At 40.5% G+C, this 18,313-nt stretch overlaps 3 protein-coding genes and 1 long non-coding RNA gene across 5 annotated transcripts; 1 reads left to right on the forward strand and 3 right to left on the reverse strand.

Moving 5' to 3' along the window:
* Positions 1-270: 270 nt before the first annotated feature.
* LOC115675050 (cytochrome P450 716B1-like) lies at positions 271-2,781 on the reverse strand. The gene is made up of 4 exons (XM_030597653.2): positions 2,218-2,781; positions 1,535-1,976; positions 1,023-1,210; positions 271-902 (listed from the first exon to the last, which is right to left on the reverse strand). The coding sequence occupies exons 1-4, from the start codon at positions 2,710-2,712 to the stop codon at positions 600-602; spliced, it is 1,428 nt and encodes a 475-aa protein (XP_030453513.1). The 5' UTR covers positions 2,713-2,781; the 3' UTR covers positions 271-599.
* A 2,553-nt stretch (positions 2,782-5,334) lies between these two features.
* LOC115675054 (mitogen-activated protein kinase kinase kinase 5-like) lies at positions 5,335-8,792 on the reverse strand. Of its 2 annotated transcripts, none has more exons than XM_056317045.1 (8): positions 7,875-8,792; positions 7,706-7,793; positions 7,514-7,576; positions 7,257-7,420; positions 7,069-7,144; positions 6,282-6,341; positions 6,081-6,206; positions 5,335-5,925 (listed from the first exon to the last, which is right to left on the reverse strand). In XM_056317045.1, exons 1-8 carry the CDS (start codon positions 8,012-8,014, stop codon positions 5,770-5,772), a joined length of 873 nt encoding a protein of 290 aa, XP_056173020.1. In that variant the 5' UTR covers positions 8,015-8,792; the 3' UTR covers positions 5,335-5,769. The 2 variants fall into 2 exon arrangements, with proteins under 2 accessions (XP_056173020.1, XP_056173019.1); XM_056317044.1 differs by having other exon boundaries at positions 7,706-7,805.
* LOC130139642 (uncharacterized) lies at positions 7,918-10,376 on the forward strand. Its single transcript, XR_008817743.1, has 3 exons — positions 7,918-8,052; positions 8,771-9,312; positions 10,362-10,376. It is a non-coding gene; the product is annotated as an uncharacterized LOC130139642 (long non-coding RNA).
* On the reverse strand, positions 9,843-17,306 carry LOC115675039 (probable disease resistance protein At4g27220). Its single transcript, XM_056317035.1, has 8 exons — positions 17,137-17,306; positions 16,875-17,014; positions 15,619-15,852; positions 14,791-15,511; positions 14,235-14,546; positions 13,721-13,888; positions 13,093-13,446; positions 9,843-12,997 (listed from the first exon to the last, which is right to left on the reverse strand). The coding sequence occupies exons 3-8, from the start codon at positions 15,829-15,831 to the stop codon at positions 10,092-10,094; spliced, it is 4,674 nt and encodes a 1,557-aa protein (XP_056173010.1). The 5' UTR covers positions 15,832-15,852; positions 16,875-17,014; positions 17,137-17,306; the 3' UTR covers positions 9,843-10,091.
* Between the last annotated feature and the right edge of the window lie 1,007 nt (positions 17,307-18,313).

Raw genomic sequence — 18,313 nt, forward strand, 5'->3', positions numbered from 1 at the left:
GCTACAGTGCAGGGTATTTGAAATAATTAGAGGTGCCAAAGTGAGTTGTCGCAAAGAAAAAAAAATTACTATAAGGTGAATTATCTATAAAATTGAATCTCCTTTCGTATGTCGATGCTCTATTCATCTTTTTTTCTTTTGTTGGAATATTATGCTGTGCTAGGAAAAAAGCAAGAAAGAAGAAAAGAAAACAAAATTAGAATCAGATTCAAACCAACCCAAAGAAATTAGAAAAGCAAAAGATGAATTCAGGAGAGAGGCCACGTATTCCCGTTTCTGTTCAGTCCCCATCTATTTTAAGTAATATAGAAAGCCTTTATAGTTTCTGGAGGGGCTAAGATAAGGAAGATTGCATGGACACAGGGAGGTCGAGCGAACTGTCGAATTTGTACTGACGACATGCATATAGCATAATGCAAATTGAAAACATACACCATTGGCAGAATGCTCTTGATTATGTTATTCAAAAGAGCTTCTCAAACCACTGGCTTCTTTCTTGGGTTTATAGTCTTTTAACTCTATTCTCAAACCATTGGCAGAATGCTCTTGAAGGTGGTGGCACCGTGAAAGTCCTGGATAGTCGAGGAAAGAATTCTAGTTCATTTCTGTATCTTTGGCACAATCCGGAGCAATAGTCCTTGACTAGGTACTGGCATGGGGTCCCTAATGTAATGATCATCTGAAGATAACTCCCAAGAGTACTGAGTGACCAGATAATGGATTGCAACAAGGGTTTCGATCCTCGCAAATTCGTTTCCTGGGCATATGCGAGGCCCTCCTCCAAAAGGAATAAAGCTGTAGGGCGGTACTGACTTCTGGTTTTCAAATCTAGCAGGATCAAACTTTGATGGCTCCGGGAATATGCTCTCATCCATGTGTGTCATGTTTGATGCCCAGAAGACCTAAATCACACATCAAATACCAAATGTATGTTAACCGACTGGTTCACAGACAGAGAGAACAAAGAGCAGATAGTGCAAGCAAGCATTTGAAGAGATAGGAAAAGTTATTTGCATCCTTACTTGCCAGGCCTTAGGAATGAGATACCCACAATAGTCAATATCCTTTAGAGCTACCCTGAAGCCACCAAAAACAGGCGGAACCATCCTTAGAGTTTCCATCGCTACTCTCCATGTGTACTTCATCCTGGCAAGGTCTTCCCAAGTTAAAGGTTCTCCTGAAGTCTTGCTTTTTGCGATCTCTTCTTGTTCTGCAAAAGAAAAACAAGCATACTACTTGTGGCAATAAGTGGGAAGGAACATGCTTCTGGGCTTTGTTATTAAAGTTGACATCTGGTTTTGGAAACTCCGACAAATTTATGTATTGATTTTTCTTACACTTGTCAAGCCATCCATTATCCAGCAAGAGAGAGGTCATTCATTATCCTTACGCAGCTTGGATCACAGTTCAAGAATGAACTAGGTTTGAGCAAATTCTGCTTCGTTTTGTTTCAATTTTCCTTCCTTTTGGGCTACAGGAATCTCTATGCAGATTCGACAAATCTAAAAAGATGCCGGGAATAGAGACTGTTTACCTTGAAGAACTGCTTTATAAACAGCAGGATTCTTATATAGAAGACGCAGCACAAAAGTTATAAGTATGGATGAGGTATCATGTCCAGCAACCATGACAAGCATGATATTGTGCAGAATTTCCTTGTCAGTCACAACTCGTTCATTTTCTTCGTTGCGCTTACTTAACAAGCTCGTGATTAAGTCTTGATGAGGAGCTGCAGTGTGCTGCTCTAGTTTCACCTTCTTCTCTTGTACAAGTTCCTTCAACAAATCTTGGACCCTTGAGCTTGCACGGAGGCTCCGATTGTAGCGTGTGAATGGCAGGTTTACTGGTATGGACCACATTCCCTCTATCATTTCTTGAAAGTTTTGCAAGAATTTCTCTCTTTTAGCTCCTTCCTCCATACCAAAGAGAAGAGAGCATATGATGTTGAATGTAAGGATTTTCATCAGGGGCAATGCCTATAGGAAGATAAAAACATTAGTGTTATTTACTCTTCTTTCGTTTATTGAAGAGATTATGCACATTCCCAGTATATGCATTATTCTCATAGTCGATACATGCAGAGGCCAGACGAGCGTGAACCCCAGTCATATGAGACTATTGAGTGCATAGACTATGTGTTTCTTCAAATTTTATATGTTTCGGATATATCTCAAACAGATCAAAGCAACAGTGTGAGTTTACAGAATATCGACATACCGCAACTTTTTCCTTTCCCTCCCAGTGCAACTCGATGTGCTTTCTGACTTCTTCGTCTATTTTTCCCATGTACTGCTTCAGCGATTCTGGTCTCAAGAACGACCCGATAGAGTCTCTCACGCGTCTGTGATCTTGGCCACTGAGTTCAAACAGACTGCAGTCTCCCAGAATCGCGCGGATGGATGATGGTTGCTTGTTGGCAAGCATGCTGCTGTCTCCATAGAATATAAACTTGTTTGCTGCTTGCCCGTGAATGAATACTGTCGGTTTGCCAAAGAGAGTGAGCTTTGAGATAGGTCCATACTTCCTCACTCTTTCTTGGAGCCATATTTCTCCTGTGTTTGTCCTCATGGCTCGGAGCATGCCAATGCTTTGGCCTATTATGGGGATTCCCAATGATCCCGGAGGTAGCATTCTTGATGATCCTCTTCTGCTCCTGCCTAACAGAAAGAGAACTGGTAGAAGAAAGAGAAGAAGAGCGATCAAAATGTTCATTGTTGTGGGTGTAAGTATGTGTGTGTGGGTGTGTGTGGGTGTGATGAGGGGAAAGCAAGAAGTTATAGACCTAAGTTTTTTTGTCAGTTTCTGAACTAGTATTTTAGGTGGTTGATTCCTTCTAAAACGTCTGATGAAGATTACTATGTAGAAAACGCATCAACTTTGATACAAGTTCAATTAAATAATAAAATTCTGCCGATTTGTACAGTAAACCAGGTGCTGTATCGAAAATTGAGGTTGAGATAAGACAGATAGCATAAAAATGAACAAATATTATCTTAAGCGTATCCGTCGTACATAAGATAAGGAGAAGGGGATGGAACGGAATGGGAAAAGCGGAGATGGAGATAAAATGGATGTGACCTCTTGTTTGGTTTCAACAAGGGAGTTATGGCCGGATGTGTATTACTTTATATCTGTTTCTGTCACCATCATAACTCATCCGAATGGGAGCAAAATATAATTTTAAAAAATGTGAATCCGGCAAAATTGAATCGTCCATTGGGAGCAAAACAAACATTTAATATGTCGCGCAAAATCCAATAAAATTCGTAGAATGACAAATGGGCTATGAATGTCGGAATTTGAAGACTTGAAGATCAGGTTTTGGACCACGACTCTAATTATTATCAGCGAAAGCTGGAACAGTAGTTCCTGTGCAATTGAGATATTCGTGGTGATACAAAAATATAACTTCACGTCAGCTCTCTCTCTCTCTCTCTGATTCCGATTTTTTCTGCTATTTTTCTTTTTCTTTTTCCCTTTTTTGGCCTTTTTTTCATATGGGGCCTTCTTGGCACAACTTCTATTGAAATATATAACACGGAAACGGCATGATGTTGCAAATTAAGTCAATGCGAAAATACCAGAGAAATAAACTAGGAATAATAAAGAACGTTTGAGATTTACGTGGTTCGGTCCGAATATCGATATCTACATTCACGGGGAGAGCCAGCAATAAATAATCCACTATAATCGGAGAATCAAAATTACAAATCACTTATACGCTCGAATGTTTTCCACATCTAGATTTAAGCCAGAACCCAAAGTAATGGATGTAAACTCAAGGCAAAAATCTTCAACTCCTCCGCACGCGATCAAGGATAGGTCATTGTGCCGTTCCTCCCTTGATTCGCATTTGTCCCCTTGGAGTCCACTGTGCGGCTCTCGGCTTGTGCGGCAGCTTCAAATAAAGAAAACTCTTAGAATGCATTTGACAACCGGTCAAACAGTAACTATTTTTATTTTTTTGTTCCCAAAATTAATTTTGAAACAGAAATCCGTTTGGTAAATTTTTTGTTCCCAGGCACAAATTTGCAAAAATTTGTTCTTAGAATCAGTTTTGGAACAGAATAAAAAAGAGAAAAAAAATTGCTTCTTGATTCTAGAAACAAGAATCAGAAATGGAAAATATTTTTTTTGTCTTTCTTCCTTCTCTTGGTTTTCTTCTTCTTCTTCTTCCCGGCCGGTGGCCAACGAGGGCAACGCGGCCCTCACCGATGGCTGGCAAGGGAGGCAAGGGCGAGGGCAGCCCTTACCGGATCTGGCGTGGGTGACCCTCACCGCCGCTCTCGCCGGCCCTGGCCATAGCCAAGGAAGGGGAAGAAGAAGAAAAATAAAAGAAAAATAAAAAGAAAGAAATATTAAAAAAATTTAAAATATTATTAATAAAAAAAATTTATGTAGTTACCAAACTCATTTTTGTTCTTTTTCTATTTCAAGAATAGAAATTTTGGGCAGTTATCAAATATCTTAAAATACTTAGAAATTGTTTCTGAGTACAAAATAAAAAAATTTATTTTTAAGTAAAAATTATTTTCAAAAATAGAATGATCGACTGTTCGGCTACCGCTAGCAAAGGAAACCCTTGATTTTATTTTATCTTTTACCGTGCGGCTATTCCAGGAAGAGACAGAGACCCACAGAGGATTTCGTCTTTTCTTTCATGCGACTTCTGCGAGCCACACCCACGAAAAGTAAAACCCTTCCTCCTACAAAGACACTTTTGCCCCCATGAGAGAAATATATAAATTGTAGAATATGGTGCCCGGCTTTTATCCTGTAATGCCAGAAATATTTTTCTGCTTTTCTCAGAAACTGAAGCTCCTTTCTTGAATTTTCCTTTTGCGATTAAATTTGGATATTTATCCGATCGAATCGAGTTCCATAAATGAATCAAACTCGAGACATAACTTTAACAACTTCAATATCGCGTGCCCTTGAAAAATAAAAAATGTTATATTAGTATTTTCAATCTCAAATCGTTTGAAACTGACGAAGTATTTGATTCCACTTATTGGACAAGTATTAAGGCTTAATTGCACTAACAAAATAAATTTAAAGATTTCTAATACACTTATCCCTTTTGTTTTTGGTTGGTTTTGTTGCTTGTGTTTGCCGATATGCTGCTTCTTTGGCGCCATATAAACACCATTCAATTTTGATGAATAGATGTACCCCATAAAAAATGTTTTTGACTCGGAAGCACTCCATATTAAACATTGTTAAAGGCAACACCGTCAAATTGCATCTGTGGATGTGAGCGGATCAGATCGCGCATCTTAATTGATCAATAAATGAGTATTCTTTTAACCAATACCTCGTAGCTAACTCATGATAGATGGTAAGTAATTCTTCACGTGATGAATAATTTTTTCACTGTGCTAGTAACTTTTTGTACTGACAGAAGCCCTTAAAATGTACCTTTTCTAGAAAAGAAACCTATTGTCGAACCTCCTTTCTTTCGCACCCAATGCCCTTCCTTTGAAGCAGAAGCATCTCTTATTCGATCATATGAGTCTTCTTTCTTCTTCATCCCATTAGTGGACCGATGTCCATGTAGCAGCTTCCACACTGCACGAAGTCTTCCTAGGAAATTAGATCACAGAAAAGCCGAGTCCCGTGTGCTCCAACAGTGTGAAGGATCAAACATATCCTGCACCCACTGCCCTTCCTCTTTCTAATCCTTTTGGTTTAGTAAATATGGACCTTTACAAATGAAATGCCTTTTGCAACAACGTACGGCACATGGAAAAAGTTTAGTCATCTGCAACTTCAAATTTGCCGGAAAGCATGCTCAAGCAGCATAGCAGCAGGCGGCCTCTCAGCAGGCTGTCTCCGAAAGCAGCACTGCAGGAAATCCTTTCCCTCGGCGGACAATGTCTCAGGTATTGGCGGAGCACTTTGCATCACCTTAAATATAGCTGCAGCCTGCATGAAATGATTGAACCTTAAACAGAAACTAAAGCCACAGATCACATGACAAAAGGTAATACGCACGGTCCCGAACTTCCAACAGAAAGCAGTGACACTGATCGGGTCCAAGGACTGACAGAGCAAATGAAAAAGCAACACAGCGTTCTTACCTGCGCATACTCGCTCCAAGGAGATATCCCATTCATACTTTGGATAATAGGACATCCCAAACTCCACATATCAACAGTATGATCATGATCAGTGCTGTTATCATTCACCATCAAGGATCGTACAAGCTGCAGGGTATACTATTCCATCACTCCGCCACAACAAAAAAGAATGCAGCATTGACGTTCACAAAAGCGAAGTACCTCTGGAGCAATCCAGTTTAGACTTGCCTTCAAAGAGCGGTAAGCTGCTTGTCTAGTTAGCTAAGAAACGGTAGTACATTAGTAAAGCCGAAGACTATTTGGTGTGTTAATGGAATACTGGATAAAATTGCAACATCTTCATAGACAGATACATCAGATCAATAAAAGAACTAAATTAACCACTTTCGACTTATGTTAGCTAATCAATGAGAAAAACAGACCGTGAAGCAATCAACAACATGATTTCAGTAAATGCTTCAGAAACTTGAAAAGAGAGCAACACTACCTTGGCTACTGTCCAGAATTCTGTTCTATGAACCTATACACTTTTATTTACCCCATGTTAGGAAGGAGGCGCTTCTTACTCTGACTAAATTCGATTGTTCTCTTGGAAGGCAGAGGAGCAGCAAAAACAACACAAGAAGAACTTTTCACCAAAGAAATTTTGGCACCTAACCACAGCAAGGAATCTTTTCCGGTTTATGCAACATAGTTGCTTTACCAGAAACGATGGGTAAAAAAGGGAAGAAAATCATTCTAACATTTCGTCCATCTATAATAGATTTTTGCACAGGTGAAATGCGCCAGACCCATAATGCAAAGTACGCATTGAGAGACCATAGATGAAGAATAACAAGCTTCCATGTTTTCTTTCTCTTTTTTCTTTTTGCACCTAACCTAATCTATCAGTCACCCTGACTTCACAATCGCAAGTAAATGAACCACAGATCAGCAAGGAATTTCTACATGCACTTGGTAATCGTGCAGTGAAGAGGTGGAAACTCACATGTTTAGCAATCCCAAAGTCGGCAAGTTTGACTATTCCAGATGCATCCACAAATAAATTAGCTCCCTTTAAATCCCTGCGCAAACCAAAGAGTTTTAACAGGTCCGTAGGCACAAAGAAGAAGGTCCAATTGTCCTTATGCAATATGCAAGTCATCTCATGATGCTTGATCAATGGTTTAGAATTACCCATGTATGGAGTTGTTAACATGCAGGCAAGCCAGTCCAGTCACAATATGGCGGGTAAAATTGCAGACAATCGATTCCGTTAGGGCCCCAAGATGCTCCTGGATATACATGTCTATCGAACCGTGATGTGCATATTCCAGACATATGTTAAGCCGATTATCAACCTGAGTATATATGAATATGTTGAAATTTTGGTGAGTCAAATTATGAATGCCCATTGAGCTGGAACGTACAGGTGCCATGGAAAGGTGACTTACAATTTCACTGCCGTAATATTGCAGAATGTTCGGATGTCTAAGCTGGCTAAGTACTTCAATTTCCTGTGTAACGGGTTGAAAAAATTGAGGTAGCAAAGCAATCAATTACCTGGAAATGAAAAGAGAGTTTCCCCAGCATATTTAGATCAGATGAGTGGATAGATGTCCTAGAGCATAACAAAAAAAAATTACCTGCTTTAACTGCATTATGCACTCAGCCGAATTTGGATCATCAGGCAATAACTCATACTCCTTCAACGCACATAGAGCTCTGGTTTCTCTATCATGTAACCTGTCAAAGTTTAGCTAGCTGGATGTAAAAAAATATGCAACATGTCGAAGTTTCCCAGAGGTAACTTACTGGTTACTTGCAATGTACACACTTCCGAAAGTGCCACGTCCAATAAGCTGGCCTTTTTTCCATCGACTTGCTAGTGGTAACTGCTCCGTTCTTTCAACAACTTGAGTATTAACAGAAGCTGAAGCTGTAGGGTTCTCCATCTATCCATTACTTTGAGGCGTCAAAAGAGGCACACCCGGTAAATTTGCGAAAAGGGTGATTACTGTGCAATTCTTTCTTCTTCTTTATCTTCTACATCTTAACTTAAAGTGGGGCTGAGGCGAATTTGTACAACAAAGGGTGAAAAGAAAACTTCCTAGCCTACGTTCCAGATATGATAAAATTACTGAGCAGTTCAAATATTGTATACCCGATAGTTTAATGTTGAAACAGTTTAATCGGTGTCATGTTGCTCTGATCCAAAAGAACGAAGCAGCGTATGTGGCACATCTTCAATCAACAAGTTTAGGCAATATCATATATAAAGTCTTTTCTAAACACAAATATAAGGGAGGTGGTTTTGCCCAAAATTCTATATGCACTTGATGGGGCTCGCTTTTGTTGGCACTTTGAATAACTCTCTCCATCTGCTCTTGTTTGAAACAGAATGTGGCTTGTTCTGCCGAGGGAGGGAGGTGTTAACTTAGTTGAACACAAATGATTGGTAAAAAATGTTCATGATGAAGCGGTCAGTAGACAGAGAAGTAATAATTAATTATTTGCCACTTTCATTTTAAACCCTGCTCGTGGATTCGATTGAATTGTTCTTTCTGTCTCTTTCTTGTATCCATTCCATACATAACGAAATAGTATGTATTTATGTATAGACTGATGATGGGAGCATTTAGTGGCTTCTCAACAGTGTGAAGTTCGGCTGATCGACCCATCAAAATCACAAAGGAAATGAAACTAATGAGTTCATAAGCGATCAACTGTTCCATTGTATAACAATGTCATTGCTGTAAGAAGAATAGCGCCCCCTCTCTGGCTAAAGAGAAACAGTTGGCAGTTTGACACTGTAAAACAACCATCCATTCTAGCTCTTGTGAATCTACATTGCTATTACAGAAAATAGAATGCTGACAAATGGACCCCAAGCGTAGTAGCTCAGTCGCACACAATTTCCCATGAGATCATAAAAGTGACGGTTGATTTAAAAAGTCTTTACCTGCAAGTGAACGGAGGTCCGGCGAGTAAGTGATACAGGTTACCTGCACTTGATGGCATTTTAGAACATCTTACTCGGGGTCTCCGCCAGCCTACTGCACCTTTCCAGATTGTACGCTCTTAGAAATCTGTAATGTCGCTGTAGAGCCCAATCAATGGTATGGTCCCACTCCGAAGGTCTCCCACATTTCCTCAAGGTCCAGAATTTATAATTGGGAGATGCCCCTGATCAGATAGTGCATTGAGATGCATGTGTTAATTGTGATAGAAAAGTCCCACGTCGCAAATTGGTGTGGTTTAATGTAATTAATATATCCCAGTTGACCCATAACTTATTGATTTATTCACTCCAACTCCATAATGATGGAAGTCTTGAGGTTTTTTATGCTCCATCTCGACAGATTCCACGAGATTGATAAATTCTGGGGTGAGCTCATCGTAAATTTTTTCTCAACCAATCAAGCCTCTCAACACAGGGCGGAATGGTCTTCAGTTTCGGACAGTCATATACTGTAACAAATGCATTGGGGATGAAACTTAAGGCATCCCACATAATACTTTTCAGTTGTGGAAGTCGGAATAGCGCCAATGTCTTCAACTTTAGGGAAGAAAATGGAGAATTTTCTCCTCCTCCGATAATTGTCCCCTCTATCCCTTCACAGCCACAAACCTTGATATCTTCGAGATTTGGAAAATGGGGCAAACACTCAGGCGATAGCAGCTCCCTAATGTTATTGCAATCTTTCACTTCAATCTTCCTCATATTTGGAAAAAATGGAGATGGTAAGGAAGAGGAAGTGGTGTTCAGAGGAGCGCTTGCGCCGTGATTTTCTCCTCCTCCGCTGATCATTTCCTCTGTCCCTTCACAGTCACGAACCTTTCTATGTTCGAGATTTGGAAGATGGAACAAATATTCATGCGGTAGCAGCTCCCTGATGTTATTGCAATTTTCTACTTCAATCGTCCTCAGATTGGGAAAGCGGGGACAAAATGGAGATGGTGAGGAAGAGGAGAGGCCGTTCAGAGGAGCGCTTTCCCCGTGAGTTTCTCCTCCTCCGCTGATTATCTCATCTATCCTTTCACAGTTACTAACCTTGATATGTTCAAGATTTGGAAGATGGAGAAAACATTCATGCGGTAATGCGGTAGCAGCTCCATGATGTTATTGCAATTTTCTACTTCAATTGTCCTCAAATTGCGAAAGTAAGGAGAAAATGGAGATGGTAAGGAAGAGGATGGAGTGTTTAGAGGGGGGCTTCCCTCGTGATTTTCTCCTCTTCTGCTGGTTATCTCCTCTATCCCTTCACAGCCAACAACCATAATATGTGCGAGATTTGGAAGATGGAGCAAACTTTCATGCCATAGCAGCTCCCTGATGCTATTACAATTTTCTACTCTAATCGACCTCAGATTGGGAAAGTGGGGAAACCACTCAGATCCCACCAGTGTCTTCATGCTACCACAGTTCGTTACACTGGTAATTTCGAGTCTGGGGAAGGCGGGGCCTCCAAGTGAAAGGGAGAATCCAGACTCATGCCCAAACAAATACTTCAGTTTCGAACACCCCTCAATTTGAAGCTTCTCAAGAGAAGGGAAGAGAGAGGCTGGGGAGTCACGAGTGTTGCATACTACTTCATCTACTCCATCTCCCCCAACGAGCACCACTAAATCGTCCCATTCAAATATTTGAAGCTCCTTCAGGCATCGGAGTAGGCCCACGCCGGACAAATTTGTCATACCATGGCAATTACTCCCCATAAAATACTCCACATCTCCCGGAATCAATATAGAATCGTTATTGCTTTCCTTTCCTACTCTCGCCATAGCGCAATTGTAAGAGCTCATTTCCATGTGATTTCGGTAACTTTTATATTGACTTTCCTGGAGGATCCACAATGACTTTCGAGGATTAGAATACACACGTGTATTTACAGACAACAATGACTCTTCTTCATACACACTGAGACTGAGACTGTCGCGATGGGGGTTGCTTCGTTCTACAAACCTCACATATTTATTGAAATCATCAACATTGCCAAAATAGCACTTTAAACGCTCCAATGCCTTCAATTGTATCACCTCTTCTGCCTCCACCGTTCCTGCAATCGTAAGATATTGCAAGTTCACCATTCTCCTCAATGTTCCTTCCAATAATCTTTCAATTCCAGTCTCACATAAGTCGAGGTATCTCAAATTCGTCAACTCTTCCAAACCCTGTACCTCTACCAGAGACCAACATCCCCTGGCGTCCAACTTCCTTAAAAATTTCAGCTTTCTTAAATGAGGAATACAAAGTAAGAATCTACAATCTCTAAGCAATAATGCTCTCAAATTTACCAATTCGGACAAGGAATCTGGAAGTGCTCTTATTTCACATCCACTTAGGTTTAGAACCTTCAGCCCCTGCAATTTCATGAAGAAAGAATCATTGAGCCGTACGTTTTCCGATCGAAGACTCCAATTTAATAGCAAAGTTGACAGTTTAGGACAGTTTGGTGACATATCTGGTGGAATGTCCTCGATGTCACCCCCCATCAAAGAAACTTTCTCCAAGTCTTCTGTCCAATACTCCCCATTCGGTATCCTTCGCAAATCCCAACCCGCATTTACCATATAAGCTGTACCCCTGATGTGTAATGCCATTTCTCTGATCAAATCATGCATCCTGATGACATCATAATTATTAACTTCCAGCAAGCAAGCTTTTCGAAGCATGTCCACTATGGCAAGACCCCTGTAATATTGTGCGTCCCTTGTATCCAATTCATCAAGGAATCCCTCGTCAATAAAATATTCTATCAATTCCACTTGTTCAATCCTTTCATCTTCTGGAAATAGCGCACAGAATAAGAAGCACTGTTTAACTTGAGGGTCTGACAAGCGTTCATAGCTGAGTGTTAGTACAGGCAAGACTCTATCTCCCATCTCTGTGTGTTTTGTATGGGATTTGTCCAGTTTATTTAATGTGTCTTGCCACACGCAAAAATTCTTCTCTCCTCTCAAGCTACTTGCCATTGTGTCAATTGCAAGTGGCAAGCCTGCGCATCTATTCGTGATTTTCCTTGCAACCTTTTCAACTCGTATATCGGTTAGCGGTTTAGGCCCAAGTTCCTCCACGAATAATTTCCACGCTTCTTCTTCACCTAAAGGTTGAATTTTAATCTCTTCACAATCCATTCGAGAACATACTTCAGAGAAACGAGTTGTTAGGACCACCTTAAGTCCAGCTCTATCAGGAATTCCCACATCCTGGAGTTTAAAATGCCGCCACACATCATCAAGAATCAATACACAATTATTCTTCCTTTCTAAATGCTTCGACAACATCGCTGCTCGTTTCTTCTCATGCTCATCCTCCATAATGCCAAATTTTAGTGCCTTCCAAATATCACTCTGCAACTTATAAACACTGAAATCTTGGGACACTGTGATAAAAAGCACACCATCGAATGTTGCATCTTTGAGAAGTCTATTATGTATGTGCATCATAATAGTTGTCTTCCCAACACCACCCATTCCATAAATACCCAATTTGCATACATGATTCTCCTTCAGACGGTCCCAAATCAACTCAATGTTCCTATGAATCTCTTCACCTATTAGCTTTCGTTCCAAAAATGCGTCTCCTTTGGCATCTCTCATCTCTATGAGCAGTGGCTGCGGAAGCGTTTGTTCTGTGAGCTCTTCCACTTCTCTCGTCAATGTCTCCACCTGTTCCTTTGGTGGCAAAGTTTCCGCATTGGTTTGGCCAATTATCTGGAAAGCATTTCTTGCTCTTTCCGTCTCTTTCAGCCATTTCCCAACCAATCTCCTCGGCTTCTTCGGAACTGAGGAAGCAGCAGACTCTATCTCCATCTGATCATTTATGTCCGCTTCTTTGTAGTCGAGTTCTTCCACTTTTCTTTTCAGGTTTCTTATCTCTTCATCGTTGGCATAGATGCTCCGTACGTTCATGATTGGAGAACCCCTGTTCATATCTAATTTATAAGACATACATGTTAGATTTCAATAAAATAATCTGGGGATATTTAAGGATCTAACGGAACGATAGTAACATATTAGATTGACACACCGTGTGATGATGATGGGCCTGCTGCATTTGTTGCCACCTCTGGAACTTGCACATCAACGATTGTTGCCTCAATAATGTGAGAGTCACTTGTATGCTGTGATCCAATTGAGGGATCTATGTCCATTGGAGTTTGCAATTGAGAGTGCTGATTGCAATCCTGCAAGCAATTTGAATTACCTACAGCAGGTAATTCATCATGCTGGAATGATGATGCCCCTGCCGGAGTCTGCTGGTCATTCATTAGCGTCTCCTCAGGATACGGAGATCGAATGGAACACTGTGGCTGATTTGGCGAAATAAGAAGACACGATTGTAGTTCCGCTAAAGCCATCGTTGAACATGAAATGGTTTCACCTGTGTGTTCATCAAAATTAGGATATGGTTAATGGGAACACGGGAGAATGCCCGTTGCAGTTAGTTTACTGGATCTAGTGGGTCCAGTGGACAAGTGCAACACATTTGATACTCTGTTATAAAGGTATAGATGATTGACTCTCTTAACATTTGAAAAGTCCTGATTATTGGAGATATTTAAGAGTCACTGGTTCCAGAATAGTATCTTTGCTTTGAAGAATAAAATGATGTTTTTTTTTTCTCAACGCCTAGATGAATGTATAGAAACTTATACCTGGTAATGACGATTGGCCTACCAGGCCTGTTCCACAAGGTGGAATCTGAGGAGTTGGAAGAGCATTATTTGGAGCTTGCGATGATGATGGGATGCATGGATCCACATGCGCTGTCCTGAGATTAATGGATTGATGTGCAAAACTTTGATGTTGAGGGTGCACCGAAGCTGGTTGTAATAAAATATTCAAATGAAAGATCAATCAACAATGAGACTTTCAAATCCAGCCATGGTACAGTTAAAACAACATTTAGAACTTGATCACACAAAATATCTACAACGAAAATCAACATCCGCAAAAGTTAAAAATTTTGATGAAAGAAATGGTGCAGTAAAAAGGAAGTGATATTGGTCATATGGAATATGCAATGATGCTCGACATGTTCCTGATTGGAGAACCTCTATTCATATCTTGTTTAAAAAGAAATCATATGTTAGACTTCGATAAAATAATCTGGGGATATTTAAGGATCTAATGGAACAATAGTAACAGTGTCGATTAATCTAGACAGACCTTGTGTTGATGATGGGCCTATTGCATTTGTTGCCGCCTCTCGAACTTGCGAATCAACAATTGTTGCCTCAATAATGTGAGAGTCACTTGTATGCTGTGATGCAATTGAGGGATCTATGTCCATTGGAGTTTGCAGTTGAGAGTGCTGATTGCAATCCTGCAAGCAATTTGAATTACCTACAGCAGGTAATTGATCATCATGGAACAATGATGCCCCTGGTAGAGTATGCTGGTCATTCGTTTGCGTTTCCTCAGGATAAGGCGAATCACGAAGATATGGTTCTCCTTCCTCTGAACATGATATGCTTTCACCTGTGTGTTGTTCATTGAGATTAGGATATGGTTGATTGGAACACGGGAGAATGTCTATTGGAGTTAGTTTACAGGATCCAGTGGGTCCGGTGGACACGAGCAACACATTCGATGCTCTGTTATTAAGAAATAGGTGATTGACTCTCTTCACATTTGAAAAGTACGATGTATTTGCGTTGAAGAATACAATAGATATTTTTTGTCCACGCCTAGATGAATGTATAGAAACTTCACAGGAACATACCATGGCTGTTTTGTACCAGTGACAGCATTGTGATGCTCTGATGAAGTTGACGCTCTTGGTTAGAGGTGAAGTTTTCCATGTCGGTCACCCCTTCTGGTGCTGGGAGTGACTGTTCCACTAATTCTGAGCTTGTTGGTGCATAACGAAGAGCTGGAGGCTGCATGTCACGTGACTGACACGCCACCTGTGATTGTTGGTCAGAGTTTAATCCAATGTCGGTCGGTGTATTTAACTGTTCCATATATTTGTCCAAATTTCGAAGGAGTTCTTCAAAGGAGAAAGGCTCCAGTGGTTCCGTGGAAACTTGAACGTTGGCTTCTCTGCTCTCTTCTTCTTCAGCCACCACCTCAGCTTGAGTGGGCATGTCACGTGTTTGTGGTTCCGTGGAGAATTGAACGTTGGCTTCTCTGCTCTCTTCTTCATCAGCCACCACCTCAGCTTGAGTCGTCATGTCACGTGATTGTGGTTCCGTGGAGGTTTGACCGTTGGCTTCTCTGCTCTCTTCTTCATCAGCCACCTCATCGAGTAACGACCGCATTAGCGTTCTTACGGGGTCTGGCACTACTGCGCAGATGGAAATCCCTTCATTTGGGACTTTAAGCAAGTGACATTTCACTCCTGTAAGGTCCCCAATGAATTCTTCGCTGCAGTAATGACAACGCCATTTGTTGTCCCCCAGTCTATCGACGAATTTCCAGGCCATATCGTCTTTGTTACCAACCTACAAGCAAACAGAGTGCATCCCATCATATAGTATCCCAAATCTTTTGTACATCTTTCTAACGCGCATAGCATTATTCTCAAGCAAATAATAGGTAACGTAAGTACAAAAGCCACCTGGTCGAGCAACTGCTGCATTAGCTTGATTATGTGCTCTGGCACTTTTGTGCAAAAGGAAATCCCTCTGTTTGGAATCTTCAGGAAGTGACTTTTCACTCTTGTAACCTGTCCAGAGTATTCAGCCTCGCAGTAAGGACAACGCCATTTCTTGCGCTCCAGTCTAATCACGAATTTCCAGGCTATATCTTCAACTCGCGGCATCCTGTCGTCTTGATTATCAACCTACAAGCAAAGAGGCGCACCCGATCATATAGCGTACTAGTTTTTTGTATATTTTCTTAGCGCGGATAGCATTATTCTCTAGAAAATAACAACATCCACAAGTACTAAAGCGGGAACGCCAAGCTGCAGATTAATATTCAACAGACCCAACAATAATTTGCTGTTTTTGAGACAAGAAAGACCCCATCAACTCAAAGAAATCTTGGAAATTGCGGACCACCTTCTCAAGAAAATAATTAATTCTAGGATTACAAGGAGATGTTGCCGGTGAAGCAAAATCCAAAATCGATCCGGATATTAACTTTTAAAACAAAAGTCCCAAATTCGTGAGAAATAGCGCTCATATCATCTCTTGTCTAGTGTTCGAAAATGGAGATTTCTCGCGTAGCTCGACCCTCTCGACGGGCTGCAATCAACCGTTGTCGCTCTCCCCCCCTCTCTCTCTCTATTTCTCGGTCTCTCTCCGCACTGTGCCTTTTATTTTTTTCGAGAAATCAAATGAGACGATTAGAACCTTTCCCCCAACCCTGTTTTTGCCTACACGAAGTTTCGCTCATCTCACAAGTCAATTTTTTTTGCCTACTACCCTCGTCTTCTTTCTATTTGTTCTTCACCCGGTTTGAAGCTGAGGACTTCGAGAAACCAGCCAAATTTGACAAGGTGCTACATTGCTAACCCTATCCACCGTATCAACAATTCGTGTATATTTGCAGTCAAAAGAAAATTAAGGCACGCGCATATGATCCGACAGTAAATCAAATTATGTAACAAAATTTTAGTGATAATATGAAAAGTAATTAAATTGAATTAGAAAAGGAAAAAGAGAAAAAAATGTCATTTGATGGATTCAAAAAATGAAAAAGAGAAAATCTTATTCCTTATTATCTATTTAGTATCAAGATATCTATGATCTGATTCATATTAGAATCAAGAAAGAGCAGTCAGGAGAAAGAAAACATGAACAGAATAATTAGTAAATAGAAACATAGAAGATCCTTAAGTTATGTCAAGAGTCGGCTGACCAGATAGATTTGGTGTCGATCCAGAACAGCAGAATCCTCCTAACAGAGCCAAACCACCGGAGCTGTGTATGCCCAAATTGCAGAGATCTCTCTCCTTATTTCACCAGGAACAAAAGCACAGGTAGAGAGATACACTAGATCTACAAAAGAGGAAATTAATAGAGGAAAATTAAAACATACTTATTGAAAAAGAGAGGAAAACTCTTTGGGTTAACTAAGCAGGAGAGCATGCCTTGGAAGGAGAATCTCGAGCAGCCCTTACACATCAAGCATGGATCCAGAGGAGCATCAGGAGTGCAGGGTAATTGTCTCCCGTATCGTTGCCATCAAAAGGAATGGACGGTGTTCCTCGACGAAACGCGTTCGCCTTTGAGCCAATTTCAGCTTCCACCGTGAGGAAAGTCATACGAATGTGCACCCAAGAAACTTTGTGGGCCCACGGATCTTTTTTTCTTTACCAGCCCAAGATAGTACTAATCATATAATGATTTTAAAAATTCAGTGTAGCAAATGAGGTGGGAAACTATTATTGAACGTTAAAATAAGGTTCACTTAATTACCAAACTCTCTAGACTTTGCAGAGAAAATGAAAAACTAAAAACAAAAATTACCTAAGAAGGTTGCCGCGCTACTTTCCATCTCGATATGTTTAAATGTCCAATTTTCTTATGTCTAGCATTGCTCGTTTTTTCCCTCTAGAAATGAGTTTGCATCGTATTAATTAGGAAAAACCTGGAAGTAGTGCTAGTTATTTACTTTGCATAAATCTCGACTCAAAATTTGAATTTTACCTGCACTAATTAATTAATCCAGGAGACCAATTTTGTATGCGGTCTGAATCTTTAGACCAAAAAGAAAAAGAAAATTCAACCGAGGGACGATTCAAAGAGAAATAGAAACTTTACCAACTTTTAAGGAAAATTACTGTTTGACGCTTAAATTTCTAGCCTAAATGTCTGATGCGCATTTTCATGAAAATTAGCGATCAAATCCGCTGATAAAATTAGCATGAATGCCGTGTTGATAGATACCGGACAGTGGCCTCGAGTCGAGTCGACCATTCCACAGTTCACACTGAATTTCTGATAATTTCCACAGAAATCGCGGAATTTCTGCAAAAGAGGGAGCAACTGGGTCCAGAAAGGACACGCGGCGAAGAAAAATCCTGCACGCCCTCATAATTGACCATACAGAGAGCCAGTGGGTGAGAAAAGACCCTCATAAATGACAAACTATCTCGTCTGTTGAGAAAGTAATATCTCGGTTTTTCAGAGAAAAATCCAGCACACCTTCATGAATGACCGGACCATACAGTGCTAGGAAATTGCGAAGTGCCTTCTCAAAAAAAGAAAACAAAACAATTAATTCTAGAAGAATGAGATCGTGGTGTACGGTCCTCTGTTCTCCAATTGAAGAAGATCTATCGCTTTTTATTTATC

The sequence above is a fragment of the Syzygium oleosum genome, unplaced genomic scaffold (assembly GCF_021117445.2).
Source record: "Syzygium oleosum isolate NSW1041296 unplaced genomic scaffold, Sole_v2.1 Sole_v2.13, whole genome shotgun sequence".
Lineage (NCBI taxonomy): Eukaryota > Viridiplantae > Streptophyta > Magnoliopsida > Myrtales > Myrtaceae > Syzygium > Syzygium oleosum.

Excerpts from the sequence above, each read along its gene's own strand:
- LOC115675050 (XM_030597653.2), bottom strand. The coding sequence starts at position 2,712 with ATGAACATTTTGATCGCTCTTCTTCTCTTTCTTCTACCAGTTCTCTTT. Across the intron at positions 1,977-2,217 it reads AGGGAAAGGAAAAAGTTGCG|GCATTGCCCCTGATGAAAAT; the intron begins GTATGTCGATAT and ends ATCTTCCTATAG. Across the intron at positions 903-1,022 it reads TCATTCCTAAGGCCTGGCAA|GTCTTCTGGGCATCAAACAT; the intron begins GTAAGGATGCAA and ends TGTGTGATTTAG.
- LOC115675054 (XM_056317044.1), bottom strand. The coding sequence starts at position 8,014 with ATGGAGAACCCTACAGCTTCAGCTTCTGTTAATACTCAAGTTGTTGAA. Across the intron at positions 6,207-6,281 it reads TAAACTGGATTGCTCCAGAG|CTTGTACGATCCTTGATGGT; the intron begins GTACTTCGCTTT and ends TATACCCTGCAG. Across the intron at positions 5,926-6,080 it reads CTTGGAGCGAGTATGCGCAG|GCTGCAGCTATATTTAAGGT; the intron begins GTAAGAACGCTG and ends CATTTCATGCAG.
- LOC115675039 (XM_056317035.1), bottom strand. The coding sequence starts at position 15,831 with ATGCCGCGAGTTGAAGATATAGCCTGGAAATTCGTGATTAGACTGGAG. Across the intron at positions 15,512-15,618 it reads TGCTCGACCAGGTGGCTTTT|GTTGGTAACAAAGACGATAT; the intron begins GTACTTACGTTA and ends GTTTGCTTGTAG. Across the intron at positions 13,447-13,720 it reads AGGCCAATCGTCATTACCAG|GTGAAACCATTTCATGTTCA; the intron begins GTATAAGTTTCT and ends ATGAACACACAG.